General features: G+C 37.1%; 1 protein-coding gene across 5 annotated transcripts; it reads right to left on the reverse strand.

Annotated features, from left to right (window-relative positions):
• Positions 1-1,327: 1,327 nt before the first annotated feature.
• Positions 1,328-10,853, reverse strand: LOC133668426 (DNA (cytosine-5)-methyltransferase 1-like). Of its 5 annotated transcripts, none has more exons than XM_062088272.1 (12): positions 10,063-10,853; positions 6,362-7,886; positions 4,467-5,970; positions 4,026-4,190; positions 3,632-3,833; positions 3,425-3,536; positions 3,197-3,344; positions 2,912-3,109; positions 2,524-2,802; positions 2,273-2,434; positions 1,951-2,169; positions 1,328-1,737 (listed from the first exon to the last, which is right to left on the reverse strand). In XM_062088272.1, the coding sequence occupies exons 1-12, from the start codon at positions 10,133-10,135 to the stop codon at positions 1,600-1,602; spliced, it is 4,725 nt and encodes a 1,574-aa protein (XP_061944256.1). In that variant the 5' UTR covers positions 10,136-10,853; the 3' UTR covers positions 1,328-1,599. The 5 variants fall into 5 exon arrangements, with proteins under 5 accessions (XP_061944256.1, XP_061944255.1, XP_061944259.1 ...); XM_062088271.1 differs by having other exon boundaries at positions 6,362-7,889; XM_062088275.1 differs by having other exon boundaries at positions 6,362-7,889; positions 10,035-10,853.
• Positions 10,854-13,241: the final 2,388 nt, after the last annotated feature.

Here is a 13,241-nt window from a genome sequence, read left to right on the forward strand (position 1 = left end):
TAAGATCTCATCATATACAATGACGACCACATAATTTGTCCTAGAGCGAAATCGTATTGACTAGTATTTACTTCGAAAGCAAGAAAGGAGTTAAATAGCTTTACTAGTAATTATCTTTTTCTCGTTAAAAAGAAAAAAGAAAAAAACACGCCCTTCGTTCTCTTTTCTGACAAGTGTGAAGTGCAGCAGAGAACAGGATAGCAACTAAACAGGCATAGAAAATGCAACATTGAACAGGATTTGGTTATTTTATGTTAAATTATTGAACAAGTTCGATCCATGAATTATGGAACAACTTTATCATCTGTTTTTACGGTTCAATAGCCAAATGCATTTCATTTTATAAATGAATTCTCATTGACAAAAAGAAGAAGAAGATAAACTGCATAATATATATAAGAAATTTACTTAAATAAGAGTGTTTGTATTTCATTGACATGTGTATATATAGAAACTTGAAAACATGATCCGAAATCCTTCCTCCAACTCCCTATTAATGATAAGACAACTAAAGGGAAATTTAATTCCCAATTATTAGATTATTCATCCCTCTCAATTATTTTTCCATAATTTCTTTCATGTATGTTCATCACCTTCCCACTCTTGGCTGCCGTTTAGCTTCTTCATATTGCAACTACCCTTTAATTATTATCCTTGAATGAAAGGGTCAATTGAACTAGGCTCTCCTTGTAAACATAGATTCCGTTCTCTCTCGTGTACTGAGGTCAAAGAAGATGAGTTTATCATTGTCAGATTCCAACACAAGCTTATTATTCTTCCAATGTGTGCATGGAGTCTTGCTTCCTGTAAGAGGCTTAACAGTGAGTTTCTTGGTTCAACACCTCATTCTCATTCAATAACCATATATCAAGAAACTTGTACATCTCGTAGAGAGTAAACAAAGCAATGGACAAACGGTATAATGCAAGTCTGTCACAAGCTGGCTTAGCATACTCTGGTAGTTGTATCTCTAGGAACATTTCAGTACGCACGTAGCCAATGTTGAAGGAAAGATTCACTTCAGAATTTTCACTATGCACGTATGATCTTCAACAACAATAAACTCCATTAACACATGTATAACATTCGGAGTTAGTTAGGCAATAAGCTTGTTCCAAATCTCCCCAATAAGCAGCCCAGTATCAACTGGATGCATCCAGACACAATAATACAAAACATGGAACTCATATATGAAGACACAACTAGTCCAACCAAGTACAACACTGGTTTAACAAAATCAATAACCAATGATAATTTCAGGAGACATGCAAGAAAATAATATAATCAATCTTGTCAATATTTCCTTAATGATTAATAAATACTATAATTTGAAAAGGGAAAATACCTTATTGTCTATAAGCATTAAAATAAATTTTGCTCTGTAAAAAATCAAATGTGTTTTCACGGACTCACTGTATATTGTATGGCTGAACAGCCAGGATCAATAAACACAAAATTGCCTACACAATCTTCTTGGTTGCAACTGCTTAATGGCCGAGAGCGACACCACAACACAACATAAATTGCAATTTATTAAGACCAAGTGTTTTCTCCACCTGATGAAACTCTACTTTCTAACAAATTTTGTGGACCCTCCAACTATTTCTGCCTCTTACTATCCAGTGCTTCCTTAAGTTTCCTTCCCAACGCATATGCTAGAGGAGGAGGAACAGCATTTCCAATTTGCCGATGCTTGTGTTGAATGTTACCGAAAAACTGATAGTTATCTGGGAATCCCTGGGTCAAAGAATTAAGAAAAAAGGAAACAAATAAAAAAACGAAACCAAGCTTTTGCATGCAGCGCAGGAGCAGGGGTGAAATGTGCAAGTTAGATGATTGTTGCAAGCACTGGCTACGTGCTCTCTTTTTAAAACTTCTTTCAGAATCAATTTATTTTATAAAGTCAGAAACTTGGACAATGGTCAAACAGTCCAGGGAAACTGAACTTACTTGAGATCGTGCACATTCACGAACAGTAAGAATCCTGTCCTGCTCAGGGTGAAAGCACATCCCCACCTTACCCATTGGCTGGGGATCTGTTATTGATGTTGGGAAGTTCCCTTCCCAATCCAATCTTCCAAATAGCCCCTTCCACTGATTGTGTCGTTTAGCTGTGTTTGGAAGGCACCATGGTATCAAATCAACCATTTGCCCAGTAGACAATTTGACCTGCATATCATGACATTATCGAAAATCACTCATCTCTACTTTCATCATGCATTAGGTTTATATCAACCTCGCATTGCAAGGCATCAATAAGATGTGTTTGTACCTTTTCATCTGGGAGATCACGCCAATCAGCACCTGGCCGCTTTGGGATATTCTTGCATCTAATAAGATTCAGCTCATTCATTTCTTTTGATATATGGTCAGTCAAGACAACCATGTCGCCTCGAATTTTCTTTTGAAACCAAGAGATAGGATCATTTCCGTACTGCAAAACAAAAGGTTTGGTTATAATGCCCATGATCATATTACTTAGGAGTAAGAAGTTCCAGAAGAAAATTTTAGCATCTAATATACCTCCAAATTTGTCTTAGAAGCACCATTCGCCACATCTGGGAGATCACCAATTGTATCTCTGACAGTTATTGCACGGAAAGGGGCTCCATAAGCAGTACTCCTAACAGCAGCATATTGTGACTTCTCAGACAATGTTATTTTTAACTCTGGGGCAGCAAAAACATGCATTGGCTCTGGCCATTCTGGGAGTATCTCCTCAGGGGAGGCTGCCCATATAAAGGCACGTTTGCGTGACTGAGAAACTCCATATGCTCCGGCCTCCAAAATTCCAAATCTCACCTATTCACAAGCAATACACATGTAGACATGGTTACATACAATTAGCATTCTGCATACAAAAATGAAATTATACAACCATGGTTATTTCCAATGGCATCGCAATATCTACCTGATAACCCATCTGAAGAAGAGAAGCAATAGTTAAACGGAAAGTCTGTCCTTTATTGAAAGATACAAAGTTCCTCACATTCTCTAAGAGGAAATACTTTGGGCGGAAGTAATCAGCAAAGGATAAGAATGCTAAGATCATCTCACATTGAACTTTACTCCAAGTGCTCTGATTAAACCTATTCATTCCAGAGAAGCCCTGCAAAGACACATTACTTTTTCGAGTGTCCATAAATTCCAGAGATGTTAGATGCCTCAGGTTAGTGCAAAGAAAGGCTATAAATACCTGACATGGAGGCCCTCCATTGATGAAATCCACGAGCCCTGGCAATGGCAAACCATCGATCACCTTCGCATCAAGTGATGAAGCCACTTTAGCAGCCTCAGAAGTAGAAATACAGTCATCTGCATCTCCACACCTCTCCATCACAGCCCTTAATTAACATCAGATAATTAGTCACCAGAAAAATGAATGATAACAAAAGAAAGTTTCAATCACAAAACAACCACTTACCTTAGGATCACATTGCAATTATTAATAAACATCAATGATTCTGCATGATTGAGTTTAAATGCTTCCCCAGCAGGCTCTTCATATTCAATGGCCCACTTGGTTGTTGAGACACCTGCAATGGTGAAAATAGCCAGTTGTCAATTTATCCAACAATAGGCATAAATATCAATTATTCCTCCAAGTGAAGGATAAAGAGATGAGCACTACCAGCTTGCTGCAATCCCTCAGACAAGCCACCACAACCAGCAAAAATATCCAAAGTGGCCAAACGGTACTCTGGAGATGCTTCTAATTTTTTGTCATCTTCTGTATCATTTTCTCCTTCTTTAGACTTTCCCTTTCTCTTTCTACTTGCAACATCACCATCTTTACTCACAGCTGAAAACTTTGATTTGATATGAGCTGGTAGCTGTCCACAGTGAAACTGGAAGATTACTTATAGCTGACAGGAGCAAAGTCAAATAGCGAACCTCATAATGGCCCAGAGAAACAATCTGAAGGGCTTAGATGGCCTTAGAAATTAACTAAACTGACAATTCTCCATAAGCTGATGGACTCAGTCAGCATGTAACATTATGGGAATGAACAAAAGACAAATCACCTGCTTGAGGGACCCATTGGAAGGATCATACATGTGCTCGCAGAAGAAGGTATGATCAAAGATTGCAGGAGCACTGCATGTGGGAATATCAATTTTCTTTCTGACTTCACATTTCCCTTCAATCACCTCAACAGATAAAAGATGTGTTTCTTCACTATAATATATCTGAAATTAAGCAATAAAAACTCATTATGAATTACAAAGAAGAAGCAAAGTCCATATTCAGGAAACTTATAATTGCAAGATTGATAATTTTCTGCCAATAATTAAGAAAACCAACACATTTCTTATGTCAGAGCAGTTTCTGGAGTTCTTTGCCATGAATTTGTTGGATAAATTTGGATGAGACTATAAATGTTGAACAAAATGGTCAAAGAGTGATTACAGAATCCACAAAGATGATAAAACATAATTATACAAAGTTTTTAAAAAAGCTTTTACCTCACGAATATCAGAACAATATGCCTTTTCAGGTGAAATATCATCTGGTCTGAAAAATCTTTGAACTTTGACCTCAGTGGATGTTGTTTCAGATTGTTTTGTTTCCATTGGAACAACTTCCAATAACTGGCACACAGCATAAGGCTTCAATCCAACATTCCTTCCACCCTTAAAAGTTTCAGTCTCCCCACTTTCTACGGCAAATTGATGAGGGCTCACATAAACAAAATCATGGACTGAGTACTCAGTTCCCTTGTATGAAAATCCTGTTTGAGAAGAATTCACTTTGGAAATATTCTTGTCTTCTTCAGATATTTTTAAGTTACAAGAGTGGCAGACACCAGAGCCAAGACCCATAGTATCAAATGGAAGAGTGAAGAAAGCACCCCTTTCTGGCCAGTACAAGCTTTTACAGTAATATTCTAGTGGCAATCCTTTCTTTTTCCTCTCTTCTGCCTTTTCCCTATCAATTCTATCAGCATTGGCATTATCTTTCCTGTGATGATGTCCCCAAGGCCTTTTTCGAACTTCCAGAATTATTGCTTGCTTAACATCCTGTAGTTTATAATTCATGCATTCATTTGTTAAGAAAACCTCTCTATCATTGGCAGTGTTACCAAGAACTGTCTCAGATCCGCACTTCATCATTCTCCCATGAAACATTTTACTTCCATTTCTTGTTTCAAACATGTACTCCACAAAATAAATGGCAGGAAGTTCATCTGGTTCATCAACCTCCACTAAGACAGTAGCCCCCACCACAATGACCTGTCCACAAACAATGGCTTGCTTGTAAATGTCTTCTCCAGAAGATGTTTTTCTTATAGGATTCCCATCCCATCTTACCTCTTTTTGTGAAGTATGGGATTTACAATGTTCAAACACTGAATAAGGTTTTAGTGTTTTCTCTACCACCACCTCTTTATCATCATCTTCATTTTCATCCTGTTCCTCAAGTTCATCTTCTTCTTTTACATCACAATCATTTCCCTCTTTCAAATCCTCTGGAGAATAGTTTGAATAATATTCCCCCCATATTCTGTTGATCAGTCTTGTTGTTGTTGCCTGCATAAGCTTCCTCTTGGATGCTCCAGAAGCAACAGTATCCATTGCAGCCCGAGGATTCAAATTGGAATGACACTTTTGCACAATTGCTTTTTTGTTCACTACCCATTTAGTATGGTGCCTCTCCTCCATCATACGAGTCAAACCGACCACAAAAGCACATTTCTTGATCTTCTGATCTGGAAACTCAGCAAAAAGCTGTAGTATTATCTGTCCATGCACAACCACGTACCTCTCAACAGCTGCTAGATCAGAAGAAATATAAGCATGATGATCCTTCTTGAACTCAGACACTTTCCGGATTACATCTGCAAAAGAAAGCCGTGATACTCGACTTTGCTCCTTCAACAATGTAATGATGCTTCTTGCAAGCTTAACTGTTTTTAGGACTGGCTTATACCAGGAAGCATATTGTTTTGATGGCTTTCCAAGTCTATACCTGAAGATGTTGAGAAAGAAAAAAACACTGATCAAGATCACGAGAAAATAAAATTACTAACTTGCAGCACCAGAAATCTTTCATGAGATAAAACCCAAAATAACTTCCAAAGGGAAAACATACACCGTTGGTTTCTCCCTGATATGTAAGTAACCTGCTACGAACTTAATTAATCCCTATAGTTGAATAGTTTCAACATATTTCCAATGAGAAGACATATTTGATTGGCAAACAGATTGTTAGACTTAAGTTAAAATGCTTAGAAGCAAGGTCAAGAGACAGCAATAATTCTAGCACACGTGCATGTGTCTGTATGTGTGTGCGCGCGTGTGCGCAAGTGTTTATTGGTGTTATGTGTTTGATTAATAACAATATGAGAATATTACAATACCAGGCCATGTCCGTGCGTAGTGATATAAAAATCATTGATGATCCAAACTCAATCATCCACTCCTTTATCGCACTCAAAAATATCGGTAAACCCATGTCATCCTGAGCCTCCAAACCCCTTGAAGAAGACTGATCAGGACCATCATCAAGACAGAATCCGCTTCCGTCATCTTCAGTCATACTTCCTGATCCAAAGATGGTGACATCAATGTCTTCACAAGGTTTCATTGGAAGAAGCTCCAAAGAAATCAACCTTGAGTCTGAGTTATAAAGTGACCAGTTATGAAGCATTCTTCTAGGGAGATCATCAGGGTGGTCAATTACATCATCACTTGCAACAGCTATATACTCATCGGTTTCTTCATTAGAGTGTTTGTAAAACGCAGGGAGAGGGTAGTCATTTGCAATCTCATCTTCATTAATTTTGATGTAGATTGTGTTCGACACAGAAACTGAACCACGACTTTTCTTCTGCCTCATATTAGACTGCCAATACTCTTCTTCCTGCAATAATCTTGCTAACTTAGCATCCTCGTCTTCCTCAGCTGTGGTACTGGATTGGTTAGACTGATTCACAACAGCACCATCCACAGATTCTGGACCAATCACCAAGTTCCCACCAGAATTTGCTGCTTTTGCTATCAGAACATTTCCATGATTGCGACTTTCATCTCTCAAGGCTACAAGAACAGGCAAGTCTGCAAATTTCTTATCATTCTTTTTGGAAGTCTCATCCAAACCAATTATTTGGTGATAAATAAATTCACCCTGAGAAATGAGGAAATTCTTGATGGATACTGCACCAGAGAAACACTTATTTCCACTCATTGCTCGCACAACCCCAGCAAGCAACTCATCAAGGGTGAATTCAGGGTTTCCTCCAGAGAATCTTGAGAGTTTTTTGTAGACTTCAACACAAGCAAGTGCCTTCTGGAAGAAATGATCAAAGAACTTCTTGTAGCCACCAGCAGGCTTAATGCAGTCATAATCTGCCACTTCAGTACTCAGCCAAATGACTGGGGATCCATCTTCATAACCAGAGATATCCCATGCTTCTATCCTTCCAAAGCCATCACACCTAACATGCACTTCTTTTTCCTTGTCAAGGCTTTCCTCGTGAGGCATTATAATGCCAGAGATAAACATATCATCAACTTCAACCATCTCCAAGGGCTGTGGGTTGCCATTTGCATCATGCACAACAAAATCAATCAATCTCCTGTTTGGGCGACCCTCTCCTTGCCCTTGAGTCAAACGAACAGCTAGAATTTCTTCATTGACAACTTGTTCTTTCTTTGATTCAACAACATAAGACTTCTCTTCATGCAATCGTACAGATTTCTCCTTGAAATCTTTGCATGCAGCAGCTCTCTTAGGCCTTTTCAGTGAACCATCGCCACCAGTAGGCTCTTCCTTGTTGGTATCAGGGGAATTTCTCTTCTTCCCTTTTGTGTTTTTTTCTGGCACTTCTTTCTTTACATTAGACACTGAAGATTTTTGTTTCCCTTTTTTGTTCTTCCTCATACCTACTGCAAAGTTCAAAAGTTTAGTGATGAAGCAAAAAGGCTAATACTTTGATTGTTTAACGTCAGTCATGAAGCAAAATGCATTAGACTTTGAATGTAACAAAAAAAGTCATTTTGTAGTGTGCTATCAATCAACCATATTAGTTCATGCAGTTCTCCCTCGTACAAAGTGAGTTTTCCAGTGAAAAAAAACCCTTATATCTCTCTCTCTGTATTTCGTAACATGGTTAGAAGTACGGTAGGGTTGAAAAGCATCGAATTGATGGCTCATTTTCAGGCACCAAATTGATGCGGTGCGTTTTGCATTTCAAAATACCAAATAGCTGTTCACATTTATGTAACAAATTGAGAAAGCTAATAATTGAAGTTGAGTTATACCAAAAACTCTCAAGATTCTCTATTTTATTAGATGATTTATGAACCAGATTGCAGACGCGCCAAATCAAGAGGGCTAATAAGTGATGCTTTTCGCATTTTCAATCGTGCTTGATCGAATATCAAATGTGCCCTAAAACTTTTATTGCAACAGTGGCAAATAAAGGGTTACAGACCAACCAAACCGAGAGAGCTAATAATTGATGCTTCTCGCATTTCCAAACATACTAGACCCAAAAATCAAACATGTTCTAATAAAACAGTGGCAAATAACAAATTGAGAAAGCTGGTATTTGATGCTTCTCACATTTACAAACATACTTGATGGAAATATCAAACATGTTCTAATACAATATTGGCAAATAACAAATTGAGAAAGCTAATAATTGATGCTTCTCACATTTCCAAACATACTTGACTGAAATATCAAACATGTTCTAAATTTTCTAATAAAATAATGGCAAATAACAAATCAAGAAAGCTGATAATTGATGCTTCTCGCATTTCCAAACATACTTGACTGACATATCAAACATGTTCTAAATCTTCTAATAAAATAGTGGCAAATAACAAATTGAGAAAGCTGATAGTTGATGCTTCTCACATTTCCAAACATTCTTGACCCAAATATCAAACTTGTTTTAGAATTTTTAGTACAACAGTGGCAAATGACAAATCAAGAAAGCTGGCATTTGATGCCTCTCCCATTTACAAACATAATTGACCGAAATATCAAATGTGTTCTAATACAATAGTGGCAAATAACAAATTGAGAAAGCTAATAATTGATGCTTCTCACATTTCCTAACATACTTGACCGAAATATCGAACATGTTCTAACCTTCTAATAAAATAGTGGCAAATAACAAATTGAGAAAGCTAATAATTGATGCTTCTCACATTTCCAAACATGCATGACTGACATATCAAACGTGTTCTAAATCCTCTAATAAAATAGTGGCAAATAACAAATTGAGAAAGCTAATAATTGATGCTTCTTGCATTTCCAAACATGCCTGAGCGACATATCAAACGTGTTCTAAATCTTCTAATAAATTAGTGGCAAGTAACAAATCAAGAAAGCTAATAATTGATGCTTCTCACATTTCCAAACATACTTGACTCAAATATCAAACGTGTTCTTGAATTTTTAATACAACAGCGGCAAATAACAGGGTTACAAACCCATCAAATCAAGAAAGCTAATTATTAATGGATTTCTTATTTCCAATCTTACTTGAGTGCACTACGAAACATGCCCTGAAACTCCTATTATGACAGTTTAAATAACAAGGTCACACAGCCATTAAATCAAGAAGTATAATAACGCTTACACAAATCTCAAACTACATGCATAAAGTACGCTAGGAAAATGAGACTAGGACTCAGATACAATCAAGATAGTGCACCATAATACTTTTTATACACGAAAGAAGTCTATATTCTCAATTTGTTCTTAACAGGTTTTGTTTTCTAACAGAAACTGTACAACTTCCTGCCTAAGCACCAAAGAATTGTATATTGTGTACAAGTTTTAACTCGGAAACAAACAAACGAACAGACAAACAAACCCCAATTTGCAAAAATGAAAAAATAAAAAACCAAGTTGATGAATTGGATCATGGGTCTAAGTTTTGGGTGATGGAAAGAAGGAAAGTAGGATGCTTTGCCTTTGACTACATAGAATAATGTTAACAGTCCTTAACAAATCTTAAATAAAAATATAAAAGCGAAAAACCAACGAACCATTCATAATCCAATCATCAAACATACATCAAGTAGATTGAGGTTGGATGATAACCAGATGATGAAGAAGAAATAGTATTATCAACTGGGTCATTTGTTGTTGTATCCAATATTGATGAAGATCCCATCTTCCTTTCTTTCCCTTATCGACAAACCCCTCCTGCTTCTGCTTTGTTCTTTGTCCTTTGCTGTGGCCTGGGTTAGGTTTGGGGTTTGGTTGTTGGATTGATGACAGCAACAAAACTAAAATGTAATAAGTAACGGTGGATTTAAAGGGAAAAACAGTGGGCGGGAAACGAAAAGATGTGTGCTTTGGTTTTGGACATTGGCGTCTATTGCCTCCAAAACCAAAACCAAAAGGTGTCAGTGTAATTCACCCATCTCTTCCCTCCATAACTCATTGCGTTTACTTGCTCCTAACTCTCCACTACTGTGTCTCAGATTTCCTTGTGGCATGGGCCGATTCTCTTTGTGGCCCATTAAACTGACAACAAAAGCCCGTTATTATATTGTTTGTAGGCTGTTGCCTATTGGGGTAAGTAATAGTAAAGGTTGGATTTTTACTCAGATCAACCTCCATCTTATGTTTCCGCGACAGACAACGACACAATCTAAGCCGGACGTGCCATTGACGTTGCAGAAGCTCAGTAATAGCTGCCAGATTACCATGAGAAGAATCATGTTGAAGCAATAGGTCCACACTGCAAACTTAGAATCAACTTCCACGATGATTTTTTCCACCCACCAAGCCATATCTATGACGTTTAAAATACCCCATAGCTCAGCACAAAGCACTGAACATATATCAAGATGGTAAGCAAAGCCCTTAAGCCAACCTCCAGCACCATCTCTGACAAGACCTCCAGCTATAGCAGTACCCAGTGAGGCTTTAAATGCCCCATCTGTATTCAGCGTCACCCAACCACTAGGTAGAAAGGTCTCTTCCAATCAATTTTCGCTTTGTTATCTACAATCCTATGGTGTCTAGGATGCGCGTGATTCTGCATGAACCTGCTTTCTTGCTAGCATTTATTAAAAAGGTTATCAAATCGTAAAAATCGTAAAAAAAAGGGGGGGGAAACTGAAAATGAAAAAAAAATTCTATTAATAATCATAAGATGATTTTAAACATGAAGGTTTATTTGGGATTTTGTCTAATTTTCTATTTATGATCTAATTTTCTATTAATGATCTAATTTTACAAGAGGCGATGATAGAGATTTTGTCCTAGCTGTGCGTAAACTATAGGACAATTCAAAATTGTTTGCAAATCATAATACTCCATGAGATCTCGAAATCTCATATGATTATGAATAAGATTTATATGATTGAATATAATAATTAATTATTTAGTTTTTGCAATTAACTTTGAAAAGCCAATTACTTGTAAAAAATTCTCTTTAGGATTTTCAAATATTGAAATAAGTATATTTATAGAGAAAAATAACTATTTTATTTTAGAAAAAAAAAGTAAACTATGTATGTAAATATATAAAGAATAGAAAAATCATAAACCCTTTATTAAGTAGTTCTGAAGGTATTGTATAGCCTTTGAACCTTTCTCCTTTTATTAAAGTAAAAGAGTTGCAGAATCGTTTCACCCTTATAAATTAATCTTGAATCATGAATTATATTTTACGCAATCTACCCAAAACATCTCAAATACATACCTGTCTTCCAATTAAATTATCTAGCTAAGAGATAGAGATTTTTTTTTGGATAAAAAATAATTGTATTGAAAGGAAATAAACTATACAAAGTACGAGGGGAATACCCCCAAAAAGTACATAAGCTTGTTACTCTAGTCCATTTTACTAAGAAAAGCAAAAGTCAAAAAAGAAACTAAAAAATACAAAAGCAAACTGTGAAGAGAAACAACAAATGATGAGTTAGTCGATCGGTTTTTTGAAATTCCTTAACCAGTTGACCGACTAATTACATGTGAACTTGTGCTGAATAAAATCTCAAAATCAACAAGAGTAATGATATCTTATGACTCTCGGAGGTGTCAAATGAACCTAAAAGTAGCTGGGATGTGAAACCTTAGTTCAAGCTCTACCAAATAGGACCAGGCCAAAAAAAAAATGTCATTGCAAACATCTTGATGAGATTGGTAAATCTAATGAAAAACTCAATTATTTCTATTATATCAGATGAAGTAAACTGAGACTAAGAAGGCTAATCGAGCAAATAGATGTGTAAATTCCTTCTTTTTCTTAAATGTGTGTATGCCTACTAAAGTAGTTGATGTCATGTCAAAGAAAGCCGACTCATAAGGGTCATGCTCATGATAGCACCCCAAACTGTAAGAGAGAAAGGGCACTAAAGAATAAATGGTCATGTGTTTCAACCTATAACCCATAAAGGATACATGTTGAAGAGAGAATGATCTGAAAAGCATGTAGTTTGTCCATGGTGTTAAGACGACCCATAGAGGCAAGCCACAAGATAAAAGAGTGTCTCGGGATGAAACCTAGAAACCAAAGAAGATGGTGCATATAGTGTGGGTCTAGAGTCTCTAAGAACCTCACCATGTCGAGTCAATAGAGAACCTTCCTGATGAGTAACCATTCAAGACATAATGGTTTGGTAAGGCACTTTTAGGATCAAAAGTAATCGAGTCTCAAATATGCTAGAGCTTTGGACTACCCGATAGGATAAAAGAGAGAGATGGAAATGTGGCGGACCATGAAAGACTTTTGAGCATCTAAAAGTGTAGGGAAAGTAGGATTTAAGCTAAAATGACTAAGTCAGTGAAAAAATATACCTAGCATAAGAGGCAAGCACCGGGCGCAATGCAGAGAGATTGGCGTAGGGAGCCAAGTGAGGGGCGCCTAGCACGGAGCCCAGGCTTAGTAAGAAATCTCATGGATTAGGAATTGGGTCTAGGCCATAAGTCCAGGCCCAAACAACACCCGAGATTGGAGCTGACAACACATTGAGCTTATGAAAGATCACGCCTATAAAAAGCGGGGTTCATAGAGGGTTAGGGCCCGTGAAAGATCAGACCAGTAGGGTGCTAATCTAGAAGGGTTAGGCATGGTAAGGTGTCAAACCCAGAAGAGTTGAGCCTGATAGGTTATGAGACCAAGCTGATAAATCATGTCTATCAATACCCTTATTATTTCAAGTCCCAAATTTATCTCCATGCATATGAAAAATTACTACAACAACAGTGACATTTGGTTTGTCATGTCCATGATATGGATCATCCACTTCCCAATTAGCATCTAG

Source organism: Populus nigra, chromosome 11 (genome assembly GCF_951802175.1).
Source record: "Populus nigra chromosome 11, ddPopNigr1.1, whole genome shotgun sequence".
In the NCBI taxonomy this organism is placed as follows: domain Eukaryota; kingdom Viridiplantae; phylum Streptophyta; class Magnoliopsida; order Malpighiales; family Salicaceae; genus Populus; species Populus nigra.

Bases quoted from the DNA above. Each gene is read 5' to 3' on its own strand.
- LOC133668426 (XM_062088271.1), bottom strand. From the start codon at position 10,135: ATGGGATCTTCATCAATATTGGATACAACAACAAATGACCCAGTTGAT. The intron at 5,971-6,361 runs GTATTGTAATAT...CAACATCTTCAG, and splicing joins CTACGCACGGACATGGCCTG to GTATAGACTTGGAAAGCCAT. The intron at 3,537-3,631 runs GTAGTGCTCATC...TCACCATTGCAG, and splicing joins TGAGGGATTGCAGCAAGCTG to GTGTCTCAACAACCAAGTGG.